The sequence below is a fragment of the Echinococcus granulosus genome, assembly GCF_000524195.1.
Source record: "Echinococcus granulosus chromosome Unknown EG_S00095, whole genome shotgun sequence".
NCBI classification, from domain to species: domain Eukaryota; kingdom Metazoa; phylum Platyhelminthes; class Cestoda; order Cyclophyllidea; family Taeniidae; genus Echinococcus; species Echinococcus granulosus.
Window position 1 is genome coordinate 263,357 of NW_020170475.1, and position 24,897 is coordinate 288,253.

Below are 24,897 nucleotides of genomic sequence, written 5' to 3' on the forward strand. Positions count from 1 at the left end.
AGTAAGGAGGACCCGAATACAACACCTCAGCGCGAGAATTTTCGGAAGACGTAAATCAAGTTTAATTAAATAATGGGTTTGTAGTTCTTACTTTGCGTATTTATAGGATCTGACTAGTATTTTTTGACTGCATTCTTTGAATTAAATAATTTCAATCACTTCCTCTCATTCCTAATATTTTCAGTTTTTATCCAATTTCCTCGTCTTGGCAAAATGAATTCGGAAAACATCATGGACAGTGACATTCGTCCAGTGCACTCTCTGGTAAAACAAACTAAAGGTAAACAGTACGAACAATAGCTTGCCGTGTGTTAATCATACTGTTCTACAGAAAGGTTCTTTTCTTTATCGGACAGGCCACTAAAGAAACCACATCGCTTAGTGTCGGCAGGACTACTAGGAGCAGCCATCTGTAGACCTAATCTCGATTTCACTGACAGCAACAAACGAATTCCTTCTACTATTCTTAAATATTTATCAATGCCCGTCGGTTTGACCTTATCAGTCCCATGCCACATGGCACTACACTTACATCTTCCTGGTATTTTTCACGACTTCAATAGGAATAGGAATCTATTATGATATCACCTATCATTGCTTTTTTAATTCAATTCGTGGTATTCCCGACCAACTAGATTGCATAGGTTAATCTAAGATTATAAGAATGATCGGTTAATTTGCTCCGTTGGCTAAAAATTTTGCGATTTCCTGCCCAATTGCCGTTTGAAAATATTCACAAAAGCCAAATCGTAAAGATTGCACATTAATACAACAGACTGTACTACCTGCGAATTTGAAAAGGGAGAGGATTTTACTGTTCATAAAGTTATTCAAAAATTTGGTTGCTCGACCATCATTAGTAATTTCTTTCCACATTGGTCTTATATGGGGAAACATTTGAGAATTCAAAAAGAATATGTACACTGCATGATCCTGCCCTTTCTCTGAGGTGTAAGGGTATGCTATTTTCTTAAGGTAACTCCAAATGATACAAACAAAACGTCCAGCTACAAGTAGAACAACTCGTACAGATTCGCGGCATTGTTTACTTCTTACGCTAGTCAAGGGTAAGACCCGGTGGTGTGTCTGTCTGTGCGTCCGTACCAAGTTGTGGGTGAATTCGCGTGTCCTCTTGACCGAAGCGTTTACGCTACCTGTTCAATCTGGGAATTTGTAGACACCGCTTCACCCCTCTGAGGGCAAATATTCATTCTTATTTTAGCAAATGTTAGCTACTTGGCCCTATTCTCTTAAATTTTAATGCAGAAATATTTGCAAAGTCAATTCACCTAAAGTGGATTTATTGGTACGCCTGTTCATTAGTACACTAATGAGTAAGTCGTATCCTCCATCAAACCAGATGTCGAAAACACAGTAATTATTACTTTAGGTTAGTTATTATTTTGAGTTCCTCCCAAAACTGTCATTGATATTAATGAGGAGTCTGAGCGATCCGTCACAACTATTTTCTACTTCAAATCGAAAATAAAACCTTGCTTATGAAGTAATATTAACTAAGTCTTATTTGCTTTGTCTCAGATTAGGTGTAGAGGAAGTAAATATCTCCACTCTGAAGTGCGGAATATTGTTATACTTATAAACTATTTCGTTTTAAGCTACTGAAAGCGTTGAGGTTGCAATATTTAGTTATTCAGTTAAATTTCCCAAATTTTTAAATATTTCCTTCAGTAATGGGACAGTTATAGCGGACGTAATTAATGCTAATTTAGTCTTTTAATTATTCCTGCACACTTTTTTTCATTTGACTTATTTCAATATGCGCCAAAACCAAGTCTCATTACGGAAGTACGAAATAACTTAAGATTGAACCGCGCTTTTTTAGGTTCTATTTCGCTTGCTGTATTTTAGTCTAACTTTCAAAATAGCAATCCCTGGAGAGCGTATATGGATACACTCTCGCTATTTCCAGTTAGCTCTACTAAGGTGCGTATATATAGAGCTGTTTGGGAAATAGATCCTTGTAAAGTTAGTAAGATCTGAGATGTACTTGGTAAAACAGATTAAACGTCTCATTTGTCCCCAAACAAAGATTTGTACGACCGCATTTTTCTACCGTACTAAACTAAGAAGACAGAGTGCAACTCACCCAATGTGTTGAGGCGTGTAAAAGTCACTCGCAGATTGGTGATAGCTGTCAGGTTTTGTCGTTCCTCGCTATATGGTGGGAGATTCGCGTGCATTTCACTCGGAGCTGCCATGAAGGCGACCTTAAGACGGAAAATGATTCTTAATTAGATGAGTACTGCATACCTCTCTCGTTAGCATCCAAGACAAAAAGTATGCGTCTTTATTAGCATATTCGAATTCGGAGAATTTAGGATTTGTTTAGAACTATGGAATTAAAATTTGCTAAACCGTTTTAGAATAGCTTCGCTAATCACAAAGACATGATGTAAATAGGAACCATCATTCACCAAAAATAATAGGTTCTTCTCCTGTATATCTTGGAATTGCACTATGCCATCAATATCCACATGAGTATACATCTACTGAGCCATATTTAATGCAAAATACGAAGCCGAAAAGGAATCCCAATCTATATTTATAATTTTAGGAGAACTATATTCAATATTCCATATATTTTAAGTTAGAATCGCATATTGCATGCAGTATGCCCATCGAGTACAACAAATATTTTGCGAAAAATGTAAGTTAGGCCAAAGATGTCATCCATGAAAATAGACTTTACCAAATAATGTGCTTCAAATTATGCCTCAAAGTTTAAGTTAATTTAAATATTTGGAGGCTGTGGACATGATTTTACACTTTTTATTTTAAATTCCATTCGTCGTTGCAATGGCGTGCGAATCTGGTGACCAGTTACATCATGGTTTAATAATTTCTTTAATCGAATTCTAGCCAACCAGCAAGGCTTTCAAAGCAGCAACTGAGGTTTACCCGTCTCTGCAGCATATTGCCCATCCAGAGCAAATCCAAAAACTACTTGTAATTAGTTATGTACTGAAACCACACAGAATATGATTGTTGTCAAAATTAATGTAAGGAGGATAAAAAACACTTACCACACCGCCCTCGGAAGGTGTCAGCTGGCTGTAGATACTGGTGCAAGTGACGTCCCTGAGAGAGCGTCTGGGTCGTTCAGGGATGCTGGGAAAGTCACGTGGACAGTTATTGGAGAAATAGGCATAAGGCTGCCAGGTCTGTGCAAAGTCCACCGAACGTTCCAGATACATGGCGGCGGGACGAAAAGTCTTGAAGCGAAGGATGGTAGATATAAATTGAAATTGGGTCTCCAAATTGAGCGTCAGAGTAACATTGTGTAAGGCGTTCTCAGATTGCCACCTCAACAAAAAAGACAAAATGTGTTTGGATAAGAGAGAGTATTTAAATCATCGCAAAGATGAATAATTAGATTAACACTGAAATTATGTTTGTTTCACGGACCTTGCTAAAGCATTTATTGCATGTTTAAAGTCTTATTCGCATAAAAACTACCATTCCTGAAGTTCCGATAATTTGCTGACTGGCAGTAAAGAAGACTCAAGACAATCCAAGACAGAATATTTATTAAGGAATACAAAATATTTCCCATAAATAAGCTCTAAATTGGCGAAAACTTATTTACGTACCACCTTCCGGGGTCACTGGGAACTCGGGATATAACGTTTTCGACACGGTGGCTGTTTGGATTTGTGATAGAGTTGTATGCTTGTTTGGAATAACATTCACTGCAGTGGCTTTTACCGCTAGCAGTGACAACACAATAGGTATCCACATTTTCCAATCCGCAGGTAGAAGAAGCAACTAAAGCATTATCCCTGCCAATTAGAAGATCCCCAGCTCGAGGACTACAAATAGTATTTCGGCAAGAATAGTTATCTTCATAAGCAGTAGTAACATGAGTGCTTAGCAGTAAAATCAATAATACTTCTACAACGTCCGATGCTGACAGAGACATTCCACCCTAGCGACAGCCTTAGTTTTGAAATGTGGCTTTTCTACAGCGGCCTAATATCGGGGTGTACAAAGCAGGTCAAGGTCATAATAACTTGGTGTTATTTGGGAAAAATTTGTATTTGTGATTGTAAAATACTGACATGATATTGGTCTTAGATTATTATGTTTTTTTCGTTTACGAGATTCCAGTTAATTTCAAAATGCACCTATTTTGTACCCTAAAGATTTAGCATTTTGCAGCTGACTTAACATTCGTATTTACACCCTTGTCATTGCGCCTTTTTAGTTGCAGAAATGGACTTACTCATTCCAACAATTTTATTACCGAAACACATTTTGTAAGTGACAGAGTATGATCCCGATGAGAACAGGAGGCATATGTCCTATTTCATTGTTACTCATAACTTCAGCCTTCCAGTTAGTGATATGCACGATTGAAATCGGAACAACGTGCCACAGCAAGTGCCTAAAATTTTGAATTTGAGTTTGTTACCTTGTTAGTTATAAATTTGTTCTTGGGCAGGGTGTCTCGCTAAAATCCAGACTTCTTGTCACTTTTAACAAATTGATACATCTTCAGCAATAATACTTGAAGTTGCAATGTTTTATTAGGGAGCCTGGTACCCAAACAGTTAAAAATACCTATAACTGCGAAAGTGGACATAAATTATGCCTACTGTTCCTGTGCAAAAAGGCTCCATATTTAGCGTTCTGAGACCTTCCTGAAGATGAAAGCAGAAATAACTGTTGGACGGAATTGTAGCGTCCCAAAGTTTCCCTGAAGACGAAAGAAAACGCAATACTCGGGCAGAACACATATATTTGTATTCTACATACCGAAGGTACTAGAGCTACTGGCATGACCCTTGGAAGAGTCCACCCGACGTGGTACAATAGTCAAGTCAAAATGGCTCCTCACTAAAGCCGAGAGTTAAATAAACAGCATATTACATAGCCCCACTCCTCTTTTGAGCGTCGTCCCCGACGCTCCCCTTGGTCAACCTCCTGCGTCAGCTATCACAACTTAGTCAGTGCTCTAAGGAAACACCCACGACCCGGCCGTGCCAGTCATCAAATTTCTATGCAACTGTGGAGATACTTGACCGCAACGTCACTTGTCGCTCTTGGCACTTTAACCGAATCTGGGGAATGTACCGCAAATTCACCTCTTCAACAGCTTTACGCAGGTGCGGCAGGGAAAATCTGTAACGAAACTTTCAGATGGTTCACGGCTAATGTTGCTTCAGTTGTTAATAGCTTTCCTGCAGAATACGGGACTAAAGTAGATGCCAAAGGTAGACGTCAATTTCATCCCTTCTGTTTGGGATCATCACCATTCTCCCATCTGTAGCGTATGTACTTCTTCCACTACGCTAAGTTTTATAATGCAGCAGTGAAAATCAGGGCATATGTCCTTTAGGATCGGGTTCGCTTTCCGTTGTTACCAGTGTAGCGTGACAAGACTTACCTGGAGACGAAAGAAGACATGATACTAGGGCAGAATACACTTTTTTGGCACATATAAGGTACTAGGGCTGCTGGCATGACCCAAAGGCCAGCCCACCCAGCGTGGTACAATGACCAAGTCAAAAGTGGCTCCTCATATCTTGCGTGTTCCACCTACACCAATAGATGAGTGTTTGACTCAGGACGAGCAAATCTTTTTCACTCAACTGCAATCAAATCCTGATTCACCTATAATGGCCTCAGCATTACCCTTAATAAAAATGCAGGCAATACACGAATTATTCACTCACTAGTAATTTCAAATTAAAATGGGAAGAAAGGCTTCCGATTGCGATTCTCTGCAAGCATCCCTATGCATACTTAAATTCCCAAAAATTGATAATGTCTCGAGACCTACACTCATGATGCAATCCTTGAATTGGCCAACATTACACGTTGCCAGACTTGGAATGTCAAGTCAGTTAATGGAAGGTGAGGACAAATTGAAATGGTCTGCCATGGATGTGAACATAAGGCGCTTCTCCCGTACCCTCAGCCATAAGACAGGAATCACGCAATCCAAGTCCTATTCGAATCCCTGTAATTCCGTACCTCATCAACAAACGAATGTGGGCTTGTCGAATTCTTTCCAGCCAAATCACTCCACTTGGTAACTCAATATGATCAATCTCATAAAAATGAGCACAAGTTTAACCCATACGCACAATAGTAAAGTGACTTGAAAGGCGTGTCGCATCAACTGCTTCAAAGTCATCCACACAATGCGTCATTTCACCACACCTCCTCATTTCCTTGATAAAAGTCTTCCCCGCACTGCCACCTCTACTCACCGCAGCCATTCAACTCTAACATCAGCATCACCACCATCTTTGAATAACTTGACCAAAGGTCACAGGCCACAGACTGAGCCGTCACTCAGACAGTCACTTCCACTTCTCTTCTCTCTCCACTCAGGATGGTAAATTCTAAGTCAAATGCAAGTTTAGCAGCTCAAACTTCCTCTATCAGTCCTACTTTAAAGTCGAATTATTGCATGGAGAGGAGCAGAAACATCTCGGTAAAACAATATATGCTACAGTTCTCACTGCAGGGATATCAATCCAGTAGGAACACTGGAGTTACGACAGTGTCACGTCAAAGGAAGATGGAGTGAGGTCTGTGAAAACCTCCTCCTGGGTAGAGGGCGAGGGTGGACCAAGCAGCCACACCGGAGATGTGCAAGAGTCATTGGAAATCATTGTTTGTGCTCTTAGATGCAAATAAGGAAGTAGTATGAATTAAAAATAGTGTGCTTACTGTACTTTTGAGAGACCTTAGATACGTAGAAGGCAGAGCAGAGTAGAATTATTCCAAATTTCCGATCTAATATAATAATGTGGAAAAGGACTAATATATTTAACAGTAATAGAGACTAGTTGAGACAACCACTAGTGCATCATCTAATCTCCTCTGCTTACACACTAATTAACTTGACATGCAACCGTCATCTAATCCAAAAAGCAACCGTACCATCAACTACCAATGGGAAAAGTCCTCATCTGCTAAGTTTGCTTGTTTCTAAAGGAATAGTGAGCAAGTTAAAGGGGTTAAAACATTAACCCATTACGCAATATCAAATGCACACATATTTTCGTTCACTACGTTAATGTTGTGTTGCACGCACAGGAGAGTATTGGCAGTTTTTTCTGACCACCACTACTGAAACGAAGATGGCTATAAACACTACCTAGCACAAATTAACATGAGTCTGGACAATTGCTGCGCCGTTCTACCTCAACGCGGTGGGCCTACGAAAAAGGAACATCACGGCAATTATTACTGACTGTGATGAATACAAATGGCAATGCCCTTGTTAACTTCTCTATGTGTAATCAATTAGTTACAGGAGTTTTAAAGTGTTTCAGTCGTCATCAAGCATTGTCACATAATGTAATGCCCCAAAACTTTCCTGAAGATGAAAGAGGACATAATACGTGGGCAGACTATATATGTTCAACATGCAGGAAGGGTTGGGGCCACTGACATGGCCCAGAGGCCAGCCCACCTGGCAAAAGTACAATGACCAAGACACAAAGTGGCCCTTTACCAAAACGTACTACAATAAAGTATCAACTTGCTTCAAAATTCGGTCTGGAGTGACATTTACAAGTATTTCTCATATAAACTCAACGATAGCTTGTAGTAGTAGCAGTGGGGCAGCTTTATCTTCACGATGCCGGATCAGAGAGATGAGTCCAAATAGTTATAGCCAAGATGTAGTGTTTTAATTGGACGCCTTCGATACGCTGTATAGCTATGGAGGTGCTGTAGCACGTTGATGTGCATTGTAAACAGAGCTGATGCGCCAGGACTGGTGACAACTATAACCCCCATGTTTAGTAGTGTTGTCCTATTCGCACGATGGGTCCGCGCGTGAGTCAAAACCGCAGATACGGTAGTATGATAGGCACCGCAATGTCCTTCCTTTAGAGGATCATATTGAGGATAAGGCTCTCGATTATTATTTATACTAATAGACTAAATTCGCAGAACCCACCAGAGGTGTGGTAACACGTCCAACACGTGTACGTAGTACAGATGGTGAGGAGGACGGATCAGAGGAGTGTGCGTCAATATTTACATAAGAAGATAACGTTCGTGTGAATGCAGGATGAATATGAGATGGATTGGAAGTGTTGGACAGAAGGAGTAAGGGAAGAAACTTCACGTAAGCAATTTTAAATTTTTCGTTACTGGTCGAATCCTTTGTACCCTTGCGGCCGATGCCAAAATGCGTGTCACGTTATTCCAGCACTCCGTATGGAACGTCAGGGAGTGAAAGCAAGGGAGGCCGAACTCCAACAATCACAAGGGGAGAACCAAAGAGACTCGGGTTGTTTGGACGCGCAAGGAAAGGTAGGGGCTGGTTGACGTATGTAATGCTTGAGAGGGGTGAGTAGGAAGCGAGGTCAACTTCACTAGCTGTGAAGACAACAGTAAGCATTTCACCGAGGAAGCCAAGTGTAGTATCAAGTAATATCCCACAGAGGAAATAGCCAATCTGCTCTTTCACTGCATGACGGATTCCAAGTAAGATGATAGAGAGCAACCTGGTTCAACTCACACTAAGTTCAACCATAGTGGCAGCTTTCAGTTGAGTATGAAAGTGTTTAACAAGTCAACTGACGACAGGGTGGGAGGCAGACATCTTTATGCTATCACATTCGAGCAAACTTGTTGATCTCAGGATAGGGACAAAAGGGAACTGCGAGTTGCGGACGTTGGTGATTGGGAACATCCGCGACTTGACCAGCGCTTGGGCCACTGTCAGTGAAGAGATGTCTTTCATGGAGAGTTCCCCAGGCCAACGTGTAAAACAATAGATGGAATTTAACACACGGAATAGCACCAACGATATTCAGGTGAATATTTTCAAAACGCAAATCGAGCAAAGAGAATGTGCCAAGAGTAGATTTAACGTGGCAATACACTTTACCCTGTTGACAATGGATACAGAATTTTGTCCATTATCCATCGCAGATGAGTTTCGAGTTGGCGTTAGTGCTGGGGTGGGGCAGCAAATGCAAATGCTTAAAGATATTGCGAAGGAAGGACTCTGGGATGAAACTTCGTAGTTTGCCAGTGGAGACGCTGCAAGCGGTTGCTATGCCAGCTTCGAAAAGGGCAAACTCATGAAACTTAAGAGACGGGCGCTGATGCAGTCCATCTAGATTAGATTCAGAAAGTCCAGCGTTAGTCGGTGCTTCCAAATCGAAAGTGATACGCTCTAGGTAGTGTAGCCCAACAGGAGACAGTACATCTGCGACTGTGTTCCGGTTCCCTTCGTCATAGCGTTTGTTGGTAGTAGACCATAAGGGGAAATCTACATGCTTTATCTCTCATGACGGACACCAGACTGATGCTGAGATCAGTGCATAGCGTAAAGTGAAGGATCCTCGAGGAGAGTTCTGAAGCGCCTGGTCACGAGATAATTTTCCAGCAGTTCTCCACCAAGCGTACTGTAGCGTTTTGGCTCTGGAGGAAGATGTTGAAGCCCGCTATTTACAGCCTGCTGCTGGATCAGTGGAGAGGTGGGTCGATAAAGTCGATTTGTCCGGGACAGTTTTTACTAGGCCGAAAGTCCTGATTTCCTCACTGATGAGTTCTAACCGATGAGTACCTTTGCACAAGAGACCTATAAGCCGTTGAGCCGATTCAGTACGACGATAAAATTTGACGAGAACAATAAGTCGACAAAGTTGACTGTCGGAAGTTAGAGATGGATGAGCCTTGAATGTGTTCATTTTCTCGGATAATAGACTATTGTCGAGTCACCTAATAGTGTGTCCAAGAAAACTCACTGAAATTAAGCTAGCTAATGTTAACTGTTATCTCGTACAAATTCAAACAAGCCAAAAAGGAGTGTGGTGGTCTTCGGGCAAAGGTAATTCGAGAGTAAATTAATTTTTCTTCGTGGATGTGGGGAACAGGGTACTTATTCGGCACCGTCAAAGCATTGATTGCGTGAGAGTGTGCGTAACGTTTCCAGTGGCCAGGTCTCTTTTTAGGCGCCTTATGGAGGGAAGAAGACCGGGAGCTGCTGAAACGTTCGGTAATGGTAAAGTTTAGCACTACTGAAATTCTGGTTTGGCTTCTTTGGTCTTCTCGGAGGACAGGAGTCTATGTCTTGCCAAGATGGGGGGGCTACTGAAGTGAATGTGATGTACAACGTTGTTTCCGGGTTTAACGAGGGAGGGCGATTGTTCAACGCTGGAGAATCGATCAAGTACCGAAAACCCATTATCAGGAGTTTGAGCTCCTTAAATTAAGCATATTGGCTCTCCCTAGAACGGAGAGTATGGCAGCACTGTCGAGGAGTCCTTGGGCAAGTAGATCATCGGCCAAACCGAAGTACATGAGGAAATCAACATCAATGAGGGCGTGTTGGAAGTCGGATTTTGTGAGGATGAAAGAGAACGGTGTCATTTATCAATGCCAGGAAGATCCATTGCTTAGGTCCGGGTTCCATTCATTCACACATGGGAACCTGAGTAGTTGGAGCCAGACACTCATGTCAGGAAATTCCTGAGTATTAAAATAGGTAGAAAGTATAAGTACAGATGGTCGGAATCAGCCATCGCAGCAAAACTAGGTTTTTGAAAAAATATTATTTGGCTTTTTGCTCAGTGAATCACATAGGTTGAAATCTGCGGCGCTTTCCTTCAACCACAACGAGTAAAACTAGTAAACCCCAGAGGCATTAGAAACCACTCGCTTTTAAGAATTTACTGTTTTTTATTATTTTTATTCATTTACATTGCAAAAAAGAGGGAGGTAAACAAAGTATTCCTGCTACATCCCACTACAGATTACTAGGAAATTGTTTCACTGCGAGGATCATCATCCTTTCCTTGCACTCGAACCCTCACAAATGCAGTGGGCAGAGTCTGCCTCATTCTGGAATTCACACCTTGTAAAACTAGTTATTCGTGTAGCAGTTTAATATTTTTAGTGAAACATTACTGGAGTAAAATACCCACTAAATACACTAAACACATACTCTGCTTCAAGTAGCCATCTTTCCAACTTACAAACGGTACCATGAACGCCGCGCGTGATTTATGTTCATTCACTCAACTCTAAGACTGCATGACATCGCCAATGCAATGTGTAAACAACTCTCTGAGTTTAACTTTTCTTAAAATAGTCGAATATCCCACCAGTGGATTTTAAAATTACTTTTTAGGATTAGACTTGAGTAGTGCGACGACTGCGTCAATGGGTTACGTTGGAGGGCAGCATCACATTCATGTGAAGACTTCCACATCAGTAACTGTGGGCCCTCCCCTAGAAGATTCGTTTTTGTGTATCTTTCTTCAAAAGCATGTTGGCCGACGTGTTAGCGAAATTTGTACGATATTACGACCAAATACGAAGAAAAGCACAACTAAGGTGAGGCTATTTCTTTTCCGAATGGCAAAACGACTGAACTAGTTATCAACGTGTAATTATAAACAAGCAAAGTGCCCTATCCCGATCCTTTAATCTAGTGCACTTTTTCACCTCAGAATTAACAAATACGCACAAATTTCTCACATTGTGCGTGACCGTGAGGTTAATAAAAAGTGGGAGCGCTGGTTTAAACCATTTCCGTGGAACCGACCCCAAATCAAATTGTTTTTGATGAATAGCAATAAGCCATTAAAGAAAGGTTGCAAAAAAACCCTTTACTCCCAAAATGCATTTCCGCCACTTACTCAAATATTGCTACAAAATGTAGTCGAACTCCGAGAGGAGCCTTCATGCGTCCAAGTGGCCCCTGCCCCCACCACTCCGAGATCAACTCTCCTATTCTTTCGCAGTGGTGGTGCTGTTCTCCACACAATTACGAGTTTGAAGAGAACTGAAGTACTTCATACCCCAACTGCCCCCGCAGCAAAATTACCTGGTCGGGCTCGCATTCCTGACCCTTTCGCCCTTCCGTCCCAACTAGCCAGATTTTTTAGATCTTTTAAGCAATTTCTCTAGCCCCACCTATAAACACCTCTATTAACAAAAAAAGAAATGGCGAGTCCGTCTAATTCTCATTGATCAAAAGCCCCACATTCACCTTACTCTTGGTTACTCAGTGGTCAATCACAACTAGCATCGCGACAATAACATTAGAATTAACTGCTTTTGCCTGAAAGGGCTGCTGACCACCGATACTGAGGCGAACAGTTCCCGAGGCAGCCACCGGTCCGCCACAGTTATTGTTGTTACGCATGTTCGCGAGGCAGAGCTGTGACTGAGTCTTCGTCACGTAGCTCCACACCTTCAATTGCTCTGGTACCACTACGAATCGCACCTTTCGCACTTCTCCAGCGAAAAGTGAAAGCCGCTCAAAGCCCACTAACTGTCTCGAAGCCGCTTTGTACCGTCCACCGAAGTTATCCTCTACTTTGGTTCCAAAAAGAGTCAACCAGTCGAGGTAGACCTGTACAACCTCCTCGGAGGCAAGTACACCCCTGTTGACGACCTCCACTGTGAAAGTGAAACCGATCGAAGCAGAAACAGTGAGAACGGGCAAGTCGAGATTTCGGTAGGCGAAGCCCCCACCAATGGAGGGAGCATAGTTGTAGGAGAGCCCGTAGCCGAAAGGAAAGGCCACTTCTTGGCAGGTAGTGTTATTCCGCAGACAGACATGAAGCGGGTTGAAACGATAGGTGTAGTTGCTAATCTCGTAGTCGGTGATTGCGGGCAGGTTCGAAAGACTGGCGTACCAGGTGAAGGGCAGACGACCTGCTGGCAACCACCAATATCCCCAATGTCTGTCAAGGCCGGCAGTAGTGGTTAAGGTATCGATGCCGGAGTAGAGAGAAGTAGGTACTCCCTCGGAGTAGTACGGAGCGCCCGGATTACCCAGGAGCATGCGCGCGGCTATTCGGCCTGCCTCTTGACCGGGGTACCCGAACCAGAGGATGGATTGCACCTAACATTGAGAAATGGACACAACTTGTCAACGTATTTTACAAGATGTACGAGTCCTGATTTTAACTAAAATATCCTAAAATTGTTAAATTTGAGGATCTAGATGATACTTTTTAGGCGTGGTGTCATGGCGCTTATTTCACTAGTGCTCGTTTAAATTCGATCATATTCCTCTTCTACTCCCATTAATAGACGATCTCTGTTAGACTCCATTAGCTGCTAATGGTGGCATTTAGTACTGGTGGATAACTCTTCTGATTCCAAAACTTACACAAACCTTACCTAATCATAAATATTCCAACTTTTTCAATCTATGGATGACCAAACTGGAGGTTAAGGATTTCGGTCCTTTTTCAACGTGAATAACTCATTTTTTCTCTAAAATCCCTAACAGTGAGCAAAATATACATAGTCCCCATTCCGTGTTTGTTAAAAACAATATTTAGATTATTTAGCTATACTGAGTATTATCACTTGTCCATTCACCCATTTACACCTTTCACTGGGACTTCAGAATTAAAAGATCCCTTGGCTATGTCTGTTCAACCTTAATATACTTTGCTTCCGCTTTGCCAAACCCAAAATTTTATTTCTCACCGAAAATTCAATTACGCGGTTTCCTTTTTGCATAAAAGAAAGGAAATTATTTTGAAAATTCAAAGTTCTGAGACCCCACTCTCAAATCCTTTAGAAGTAGCGATATGGTAGCTAGCTAACCTCCTACCGATTGAAAAACCTGGCTCCTCAACTAAATTTACTCTGACTCCCTTTGGAAAGAGTAGCCTTGCCCCCGTTTAATCGCACCTGAGGCGACACAATCGCAGCCGATATGTTCACAGGTCCAGCAGAGTAGACGAAGACTACAACAGGAACTGACGGCGCGTGGATGGAGATAAGCTCAAGCATTCGCTGCTGCTGACCGAAGAGCTGCAGGCTCCGTGCATCTTGAGACTCCGTGACCAGAGTGCTGCCCGTGCCAAGGGTGACTATAATGGCATTGGGCATTTTTGCCTTCGTGGAATTGAGTAATTTGATAAGACCAGCCTCATCGCCCGAGGTGCAGCGAGCGCCGTTGTTACAGAATTCCAGGGTGTACAGGACGTCAGCAACTTCCTTCAGACCTAGCTGGCCAGACATCAGACCTCAACTGAGAACTCCTTGGTAGAGAATTTGGTTAAGAAATCGGATCTATTGAAGGGACTGCTTTGCGATTTTATCGGATAAGAGTGCAATTTTAGGAAATCTTCATTAACCAAAATAAGCTGATTGCGTAAAAAGGAAGAAGCCATCAACTATGCGAGGTTGTTTGGATGCAATGTGTCAGGTACATAGGTTGAGAAAATCGCAAAACACCAACACTCTTTATTAAGACAAATTCATGGGTAGTTTCGGTCTGTGACTCACCTTCTTCCAAGGTGGTTTCGTATTGCGGCATGCGGGAGGCTGAATAGGAGCCAGTCAGCTCGTCCATGCGCTTTGCAAAAGGACCGATAAGAGCGAGATTCTTGACCCTTTTTGAAAAGGGTAGAAAACGATTCGTGTTCTTGAGTAGCACCGTTGACCGACATCCAGCTACTAATGAAAGTTGTCGGTGTTTGGGGCTTTGGATAAACTGAAAGGTGAATACCAAAAAATACGATTTATAAACCAAACTTATGCAGTGCCCACTTCTCTGGTAAATTCTCATTATGTTGACTTTTAGGCAGATTCTTTCCCCACCCACTGCGCAAGCAAATGTGGTGGAACCGATTTTAAATGGGATGTTTGTTCGGCATTGGTAAGCTTTCAGAAAAACCGATGCGAATATACCGCAGCAGTCATTATTGTTTTGGTGACAGTTTTTTTAGAAATCTGGAAACGTGATTGTGCCCAGATACTTGTATGGTTCAAACACGAGTCAAAACCTCTAGTTAGAAATTGAACATATTCGTAAACTAAGGGCAAGTTTTTCTTCGGATTTATGACAAATTCCAGTTCTGAGCCGCTTTTGATTCATTCTTGCATGATAAATAAACGGACGATATGCAAACTCAATTACTACTCCAGAAACCCTTTTTTCATGGAAATTCCCTACGCAAAAATTAGTATTTTAAATTACTAATTTATTCACTTTTAAGAATTCCTGACTCAAATTCCTGATAGCATTGCTATTGAAGAACACCAAAAATACGCAATAATTTACAATTGATGATCTTGAAAAAGTGTATTAAGGCATTCAGTTACCAGCGTAAGGTGTAAGTGACGCCCCGACTTTCTTACCTGAGCTCGTCCTCACAACTACTTAATATGTGCTGGTTGAACAGTAGCGTGTAGCAAATAGCTTGGGTTTTAGACAACGAGTAGGTGTAGGGTGCTCCTGATCTGAAGATAAACACTTTTGATTTCTTGAGTCGCGGTAGTACAAGTGGTGGTGTTATGTGAGGCTACAGTAAACAAGTTCCCTTTTTGGCCCTAGCGGCGACCTTGTTAATGTTTTATCATTTCTACAAGCCTTGTTTCATCATCAATATCTAAAAAGAGCACGTGAGAAAATTATTAATGAGGTTTTGAGGAAGAAAAATTGCTAGAAGCTCTGAAACATCTGCATACTAGAATAAAGTGTCAACAATTGTTCTATCTCCAGGCTCACGTCGTCTTTGCTCAGTGAGGAGTAAGGGTTACTGTCCGGGGGATCAAATTCTCCTTGTCGCATACGAGTGAGAAAGAGAGGTCGATTCATCTCCTCCAGTTGGTACCTGTTGGTGAAAGGCTTGTCAAAAGCCATCTAAGGGGACGCACAGATGTGAAGTGGTTAGACAGACCTCCTGATGATTCCAGCAGCAACAAGCAGGGGGAGGGAGCTGTAGACACCGCGGACGATCTCTTGTGAATTTTCAATGTTGACACCCGCGTCAAAAGCTGCCTTGGCGGCTTCAAGATAGGTGCTAAAAGCTCTGTGCTCGGAAACCAAGAATTGCAGTGCACCTTCGTCACTAATCACGAAGCCTGAAAGTATTGATGGATGCACGAGTGTACCGCTGCAGACGCAGAAGCTCAAGTATACAAGAGGAAGTAGTAAATGAATGCAAGGTGTCATTTTTGAGGCCTCAGATGTGAAACATAGAAATTATATATGAATTTGAGCACTGGAGATAAATGAACGAGCCTAACATATTTCCGTTCTTTGGAAATTGTAGAGTTGTCACCAATGGCATTCAAAATTTCTCATTTTAAATGCTTTTTAGATAGGAAAACCAATGGGGACTATACTAATTAACAAGACGTTCCACTGGTGAGTATCTTTAAAGCATCAATTACGTAAATTTGTACTTTTTTGTGTTGACATGGGTTAAGTTATGAAAAAACCCTCTAAGAAATCCTTGAACAGAAGAGATTTCATCATCACCATCCATTACGTTTCTCCTATTCAAAAGTGCGCGGTTTTAACCGTTGAATATTTACCAACTGCGTATGATTGTGGCACAAGTTTTTTCCGCAAAATACTCTACTTCTTCTTGAGACGTCATCCATCACATTCTCATTCTCGATTGGTACGTCTATCACAAACAACCTAAATTTGGTAATTTAATGTACTGAAGACAAAGCATAAATCACCTTGAAAGCTAAAATTAACTAATATGAACTTAATCTCACATCTAGTGTTACAACACTTAAATGAAGAAAGTGTAATGCGGTCAGGAACTCTTCGCATTATTGTTCCTGCACAAATTAGTATGTTTTAACTCTCGCAGCTCGTACATTACTCTCTATGATATTGTGTCGGTAAGACATGATTTTACTAGTTATATGCTTGAAATCTGGGGTTCCAGAAGCATTTTGTGCCTTCAAGATTAACCAGTTGTGTTCACTTCATACTGATTCCATTTAATAGATGATTAGGCAATTATTGTAGACACTATGCAACACCGATGTTTGGCGCCTTCCCGTTCACCGTACCCTTGAATCCCCACATCTCCCGCAAAATCCTCTTGAGCAGCAAGGGATTAGCACAGTTGGGCACTCCGTTAATACCATTGTAGGAGCACATAACGGACTGTGCAACGCCGTCGGCCAGACAACCACGAAAGGCTGGCAGAAAGGTTAGCCAGAGATCAGCAGCGGAGACGTTGGCTTCGAAGCTAAGTCGCGAGACAGGCAAATTCTCGGGTCCGGAGTGAACCGCAAAGTGCTTGCAGCAGGCGGCAGTAAGATAGATGTGCTCCTCCTCCACCAGCTTCCGTGACAGTAGCCCTCGTGACGGCAGCGCGGAGAGACCACGCACGAAGGCCTTGGACAACTCTCCTGATAAAAAGGGATCCTCGCCTAGGGTCTCCTGGTTCCGACCCCACAGAGGATGACGAAGTAGATTCACCACTGGAGAGAAGCAGTTGATACCTTTGTGATCCTACGGGATAAGTAGGATTAAGGATTAATCAAAGTAACTGGCATTCTGACTCGATACATGGAGATAAATTTGCCAATGTTTTCCCAAAAGACGCGGCATTTCATTTGGAGTTTCTTGCTGATTTCGTCTTTTTAAGTCTCTCAAATAATATGTAATCAAAGAATTTGGTATTTAGGGCTATTCAAGGAAGTAAAGACGCTTTTCATTTATATCAAGTGGATAATTCATTGAACTGACTGATCTGTCTTCATTTATTGAGATAATAAACCACTGAGCCAATCAAATAAGCCTCTACTGTGACCCACCTGATATTCACCGGCGCGCACATAAGTGTTGTATTTCGCACGCGCCTCGTAGGCAGTTGCATTGGCAACCGCATGGATAAGGTCTTTATCAAAAGTGGCAGCCATGGAAATGGCTTGAGGAAAGCTGGTTGCATCACCGTCAAACCCGTAGCCGTGGAGGCATTCGGAACGCCATTGGTAGGGGCCGATCCCGAGTCGTGGAATGGCTGGTGCAGGTCCGTGAGCAACACCAGCGCCGCCGTAAAGTAACTGTTCCGTGAGCTCATCGAGGTCGAGACGACTCAACAGGTCACCTACTCGTTCCTCGCGCGAGAGGGAAGTGTTACGAAAGGGTAGTACTTCGGAGCTACATTGAGCAGCGAGGAATATTGAAAAGCTAAAAGAACGAAATGTGTCCCTTATTAGCTCGCAATGTAAGACACACCCCAAAGTGGTGGACCCAAAAAAATTCTCCTAATTTTAATGACCTCATTTTTATTTCAGACGCTGATAAGCACGTATAAAGAAAATAGGTCCATGGCTGAATGTTGGGCGCTTAACCACATTCAACGCAATAAACGCACGAGTTTTTGGCTTATTCTAACTTAGGCGCAAGTAGTATTATAAATATCAAGTTAAGTAGTAAAATACTTGTGCATTGAGAATCGGTCCTACAGCCGATATTTTACTTTAGATGTACAAAATAATATTTGCCAGGGCACGAGAAAATCAATAAATTTGCGCAAACAAAATTGACAAACTATATCAAACTAACAGAGCAAGTACATCCATCTCGAATTTGAATGTGCTCATGCTCGCAATGCCTCCGTTTTTTATCAAGCTTAAACGCGAAGTGGATTTTTAAGTGAAGAAAGGGTCAACTTACATATTTTGTGTAAATGGTTATCAGTGGCTTTTTAAAAATCAGCTACACCATTTAAATTATGTTATTGGCTGTCCGCACATATCTCAATAAAGTTTTTGCAACAACGTATTGCTGGGCGAGGTTATTAAATGAGTAAAGTTTAAGCTAAATTTAGGGGAATTTGCTGCACCGCCTTCATTCCTGTCCTAGTGTAAGAATACCAAAGCCTAATGGCACCAGGCAAAGCCTTGGGGCGGATAACTGACAGGAAGGCAAGCCTTTAAATCTGATAATACCAGAGGAAAGATCCTACTGTAAATCAAATTTGCCCCTACCAAATGCATTACGCGGCCACTTCAGAAAAAAAGGTAAAAAATAGACATTATTTTTAATTCCTAAAATGTTAAGCCGCTTAAAATTTCAGAGAAATGTATCCCAAGCTGTTGTATTAGCGACTGGATAAATGCTCGTCCAAACTTGGGCAATTACAGATAAACTGTAAGGTTCTGACGTTCCATATTATTTAAAAAAGATAAGCGTAAAGGGAGCATTAGTTTTTGCAGCATTAAGCTAAAAATGAGGTAAAAATGATGGACGAATCAGGAGGTAACTTCGAGGAGCTAATGATCCTACGTTTTGATTAAGTGATTTTGCCTATAAGCAAGCTTTTTTATAAGACTCATTCATTGTAGAACAGAATCTAGCTTAAAGTTTTAAAAATAAATTAGCTTTCCACATATCAATGTGCAAATAGACCATGAGGGAACAAATTTACAAAATTAAGACGACTGATTAATGCACCACCTTTACAAAGGCAAACTCAATAACGATTTCGCTGTTCTTTCCTCCACAGCTTCACTAAAATACCTCATAGTTTAATCAAGACTTGTATAGGAGGCTCACGACCTTATAAAAGATTCACTGACTTTCAGATGTACAACATTTAGTACGAACGAGTATTTTGCAGCACAGCTGGTCACTAAGCATTTAAATAGAAATTTTTGTTCTTTTTAACTAGTGTACGTAATTCCCTAGAACAGGTGTTGCTCTGCTTGATATGCTGGTTACCACTTAGCCCGTAGTTCACGTTTTTGTAGTACGGATTCTCCTGGCCCATTTGGATACCAGTGCAGTCGTGAGGTCGACTCAGTTATCCGTTTACCTTCTCGTGACTTCAAACTTGAGTTTTATTATGCTCAGTCACATCGTGAAGGGTAGTGTCTGAATTTGGATAGTCATTTTGATCTCTAGTTTCATTATAAGGTTCGGATTATAATGCATTAATTTGTGCAGGCACTGTGTGATGTCATTGTTGAACTTATGAGTTAGTCTAATTTAATCACGAAGAGGACGCGTGTTGGTTGTAATTTCCTGTCTTCATTACCTGTTATTTCGAGCCTCGCTATTGCGACTCGCATCAGATGGAAATCGTAACGAGTTCTTATCTTAGTTTGTAAGTACCCTTAGCGTTTCCGTGCGCCTTACATTCTGTCTCAATGAGGACTCTTTTCGTTTGTTTTTGTCCTATCAAGTTAAAAATCTTACTTTTAGATCACTCCTTGATAAATGGCTTCGACAGTGGCAGATTCCTCTCTAAGTAGTGGTGACAGCAGCAAAGACTCGGGTACGCTGAAGGGCATCCCGAAGGCGACCTTCATAGAGGATGTGGACGTTTATCTCAAAACCAATGGCTACGCTACTATTCGCGATGCAATGCAGGCTCTTGACCAACTCTATCAGAAGTACAAACTCATGGAACAGGCCTTTCTTCAACGGAAGCTTCGTCTCCTCCAGCAAATGCCAGATATCACTAAAACTCTTGACGTGGTGAAGCACTTGGAGAAGAAAAACGAGGACTTTGATGTCACTTTTGAGGTCTCTGATCAACTCTATACTCGCGCACATATCGATAAGGCTGATAAGGTGGGTCTAAGGTGATTGCAGCGGAACATCCGTAACTTGTTCAACATTGATTAATACTGTAGTTTGGTATTATAAGTTTCAATGCGGTCGAATAATTCCCTCCGGTTTAAACTAATTTCTTTTTAAATCATTAGTGAATTTCTCCAAGGCGAGTTTCTTGGCTTTAGCACTGTGTTTTGAAAGAATGCACCGATGTGACTGTCTTAAGCGACTATCTCTTTCCCGTTGGATTAGTATTTGGAGACGGTTATGTAAAGCGTTGAGCAGCGTGTAAAAGTAGTGTCTGACGCTTTGATGTGCACTTTGCAGTGCACTTTATAAGTTCGCTTGATATTCACTAGTCTTCCCTCATCTCTGCCACACGTGCTCTGCACTTCAATTGCGATTATATCTTCTTCCTCAATTGCTACTTTGCAGCTGGGTATCCAGCATTGGTAATCAGTCCCATATGTCGGATTACTTCCGTTTGCTTCATAACTTTATCGAGGATACATTTTGTTACCGTAGCGTGAGATTATTACATTATCGAGTGGAAAAGTTGTGTGCTTTACGGCCATAATCCGGTTTCTAAAATCGTGTCAGTATTTTAGCATGGGCATCGCTTCTTATGCTGTTTAATCTTAGGTTGAATTATTTCGCATGCTTCTTAAACGACTAACGTTTTGCTATAACGCTGATATTTGAAATCATTTTTTAGTTTTCTGCGAGTTTGCTCCACAAAACGCCATTAACTATGCTTTATTTTGAGACTCCAATCGTGTTTTGTGGCAAATAATTGCCAGCATTGGATTTTTGGAGCCATTATTTTCGCCTTTTTTCAAGTCTTAAATTTTCTTTTTATGTCAAAATCATTAAAAGGATTGCTTAAATTAATGCAAAAATTTTATGTTTTATGTGATTTCGGCTTCTGCTCTTTATCTGCCTGACACCGGTTTGTATTTTCGCCTGTTTGCCGATTTTTTCTGCACCATTATCAGTATAGAATTTATGAGCGTGGTACCGTATTTGGGTTTAACATTTAAGCAAATGAATTTAAATTATTTTGTTATTTGCTCGTCAGTTGAATCCCCTACCATGAATGGCGTTTCAACAACTATTTCTTGGGCAGCAGTAAACTGGATAAAAGCTTTCTTCATTTTTCTCTTGTGTTAAGATACGACTTGTTAGCAAATTTTTTATCATTCATTGCATTATACTTCCTCTCCCCACCAAAGCTATGCATTCATATAATCCCATAAACAGTAACAGTGGGCAAATTGGCTGAAATTTCCTTAGGTCATATTACTCCGTGCGGTCTCCTCTTTTCCATAAGTGAAGACGGGTCATTGCTAGCCATCCTGCTGGTGACTATCATACCTATCTGCCTGTTTGTAGGTGGGTTTGTGGCTCGGGGCGAATGTGATGCTAGAGTACAACTTGGCGGAAGCGAAGGAAATCCTCCTGGCAAACCTCTCCTCAGCGGAGACCTCCATGGCCGATGTGGAGGAAACGCTGGCCTTTCTAAAGGAGCAGACCACCACCGTAGAAGTCAGTCTGGCGCGTCTGCACAACCTCAACGTGAAGCGTAATCAGGCTGCCGCGGCTGCCGCCTCAGCTAATGGGGCGAGAAAATGACTTTTTCATCCGCGCAGTTGAATACACTTCATGGTGCTTTGTTTATAGCCTCTGCTTCCAAGTTTAGGTCTTCCATTTTTGTGGGAGGAGTTTTCCACTCTACTTGGAATTGGACGAGTTTCAGCTTTTTATTCTAGCGGCCGTTATTATTATGTTCCTATTGATGGTTTCACTGACTATTGCGTTAATAGAAATATCAAATCTTAGGCATTGTGCGAGCTGCTGAAATCGGTTTTAGTGTAACACAAATTTGTAAAATATAAGGGTATAAATTTACTCTTAGGTACTGAAGTATCTAAACAATCGACAGAAGTACTCTCTACGGGGTCGCTCTTCATATCTACTGATTTCTACGGAGGTGGAAATGTTGGCGGGACGTATCAAACATGAGGGTTGATTTCATAGAAAAGCGGAAGCTATAGCCAATTGACTTTTCGGCGATCTTTCTGATAGCCTGGATGGTATTCGGCAAGGACACCGCCAGGAGAATACATGGGGACTGTGGGTTTCGAGGCGTGTCATATTCTCGAGACAGGGGTTTTCATGCGTGGAAGTCATGTGTTTGGTCACATCTGTCATGTTACCATCGATAGAATCTCTGATTAAATTCTACAAAGATGCGGGGCAATCTCATTTATCTGTTTCACCGTTTGCAGTTTCAGTTGAAGGACGGATTCGCCAAAGGCGAGTAAGCAATTGTCTAATTTTTTTGTAGTCCTTTTCCCGTATTTCTCATCACTTGGATCCTGTTTTCCTTCTAATTTAGTCGGAATGGGGAGGTCCTTGCTTAAAGCCTTCTAGTTCAACTATGTTAACATGCTACTTGAGTGTTTCAGTGAGCTGGATACTTTTATAATGTTACTTTAGTTTTTTTAGTAAGCTCAAATTTCTAGTATTAAAAACCAACTATGGTTTAATACTGGGTTTATTTTGGTTCATTTGATTTTTTTAGCAGATCACGGGATCAACTGATTTCCCACTGCCCTTGCCTAAGAAGTTTCGGAACTTGAGATGCTGTACAATTCATTTAAGATGGATCCTGTACACGTAAGGGCTTCGGTAAAGGAAGCCGAAAAACTGTCTCAATCGTATATTTATCAACTAGTAACACTCGTATCTAACCTTACCATATCGTCATTTTACTTTCTGTGGAAATTGAATCAAATTGATGCGACTCAAAAATTACGCCAAAATCCCTATATTATTTCTGAATGTTAAAAACAATGAAATTCAGGTGAGAACCTCATTTTTATTGGGGTCAGGCGTGTAAATAGAATACTCAGATGTAACGGTTTATTACTATGTGAAAAGGTGGAGAAATTAAATGTTTAAAGAAGTGTTTGCGGTCCTGGTGCAAATTGTTTGCTGAATATTTTGCTTTAAGATGTTCTAGACGGGCATCAGAGGTGACGGTCAAACGCACCCAGATTACCTTCCTCCAATTAGCAGAAAAAAATAATGTACATTAGTCTTTTTTGCAATTAGACAGTCCTGGTGACATCCGAATGCCATTCTGGTGCAAGTAGAAATGGAGTCTCATTCTCTCAATTTTAAATTGGTTTTATCTATTTATTCGGACCATGTCATGTGAGGTCATTGTGGAATCAGTGTTCTTCCAATGAAGCCACTTGAGGAGTCATCCCTATTATCGTGAAAGTTTGGTTCAGAAAAGTTTGGGCTTTTGCTGTTGTATGCTAGATAAACATTTCCTTTTTGCAAGACTTGTAACCATTTTTAGTCTACCTACATAACAAGGTCGTAGATTAATTTATTTGCGCTCTTTTAGTAGTCAGCAGTTATCGTTTATGAAAGTGGGTACTAATTAAATGGGGATTGACAATGAAATGCATTGGTGTGTATTCATTACCATTTTAATGTTTTTAACCGCAAGTATTGCTTACTTGGTGTTGGTAAAAGACCAAAAATTACGAATTTAACTGGAGAATTTTATTGGGCATTAAGTACTGAATTCATTAATTGTTAACTATCGAAACTTCCCCAACTTTATATTTCTCGTTATAACATGTTTGTGCATCTAGTCAACAGCATTTCCAGAATTTTAACTGATTACGACCCAGGCTTTGAACATTTTTTTTGCATTAAATCTTAGTGCGCATAATCCTGTTAAAAATTGCATGTATTCTATCACGGTTTATCCCATCTAAATTTTCACGCTGATGAACAGTCGCTCTCTTTTACTCATTTTATAACAGTAGCATATAATTCATCCTCCAAGTCAAGGATGCGTCTACTAGCAAAACTAGAATTTGTTTTGAAGCTGTTTTCCTAGACTATTATCCCGTTAGCATCCAAACATTGCTGACGTAGCTGTTTCCCTATTTCCCAGATAATTTTATGGGAATTGACCTACATATAAATCGACTTTTCTTAGGGTCGCCCAAAATGAACTTATAAGTTTTAAACATCCCTTAACCGCTCTGTCCTTTTTTATCAGCCTCAAAAGCACTAATTTCGGCTTGAAGCTTTGTCTCAGTATAACAATTGACGATGACTCAAATGATTTAACTATAGTTAGCTCGAAAATCTGGGTGGCATCTAGCGCTTACAATTTCCTGTCTGGTATTTTAAACAGCGCACACACGCCAAAGTGAGCAGGGCTATTTTGAAGTTTAAAAAGAGAATCCACTGTAAGCAGATCGTCAGTGGATTCCTTATGTATGTCTACAAAATCGAAGTCTTTTGGCGCCGTCTTGATAGACTAAGGCTGAACATCAATTAAAAGGTTTCTGTAACTTTCAAGTTTGTGTCTATGCCTAAGATTTAGCAATGACAGCGGCCGCAAAAGTTATTACCACCTGAGAGAGGCGAGCTAAGGCAGTGTACCACCCATTGCCACTTGCAAAACCTGGCTGCTCATAGGAATAAAAAGCAACGACTCTAATGCTAAAAAAAGACGCATAGGAGTAGTGTTTGTATTGGCCAGTTGCCCACGTAATTTTGGTGAAAGGTGG

At 41.2% G+C, this 24,897-nt stretch overlaps 3 protein-coding genes across 3 annotated transcripts; 1 reads left to right on the plus strand and 2 right to left on the minus strand. All coding sequences in view use genetic code 11, as the record gives it.

Moving 5' to 3' along the window:
- Positions 1-2,078: 2,078 nt before the first annotated feature.
- On the minus strand, positions 2,079-3,940 carry EGR_08085 (Laminin subunit beta-2; the record flags this gene model as incomplete). The annotated part of the gene is made up of 3 exons (XM_024497334.1): positions 2,079-2,228; positions 3,045-3,324; positions 3,612-3,940. 3 exons carry the CDS (start codon positions 3,938-3,940, stop codon positions 2,079-2,081), a joined length of 759 nt encoding a protein of 252 aa, XP_024348272.1.
- Positions 3,941-12,010: 8,070 nt separating this feature from the next.
- Positions 12,011-18,336, minus strand: EGR_08086 (putative beta-D-xylosidase 2; the record flags this gene model as incomplete). Its single annotated transcript, XM_024497335.1, has 8 exons — positions 12,011-12,856; positions 13,660-13,976; positions 14,260-14,467; positions 15,485-15,590; positions 15,657-15,840; positions 16,792-17,239; positions 17,545-17,920; positions 18,299-18,336. The coding sequence occupies 8 exons, from the start codon at positions 18,334-18,336 to the stop codon at positions 12,011-12,013; spliced, it is 2,523 nt and encodes an 840-aa protein (XP_024348273.1).
- Positions 18,337-19,954: 1,618 nt separating this feature from the next.
- EGR_08087 (Prefoldin subunit 3) lies at positions 19,955-21,925 on the plus strand (the record flags this gene model as incomplete). The annotated part of the gene is made up of 2 exons (XM_024497336.1): positions 19,955-20,311; positions 21,686-21,925. The coding sequence occupies 2 exons, from the start codon at positions 19,955-19,957 to the stop codon at positions 21,923-21,925; spliced, it is 597 nt and encodes a 198-aa protein (XP_024348274.1).
- Between the last annotated feature and the right edge of the window lie 2,972 nt (positions 21,926-24,897).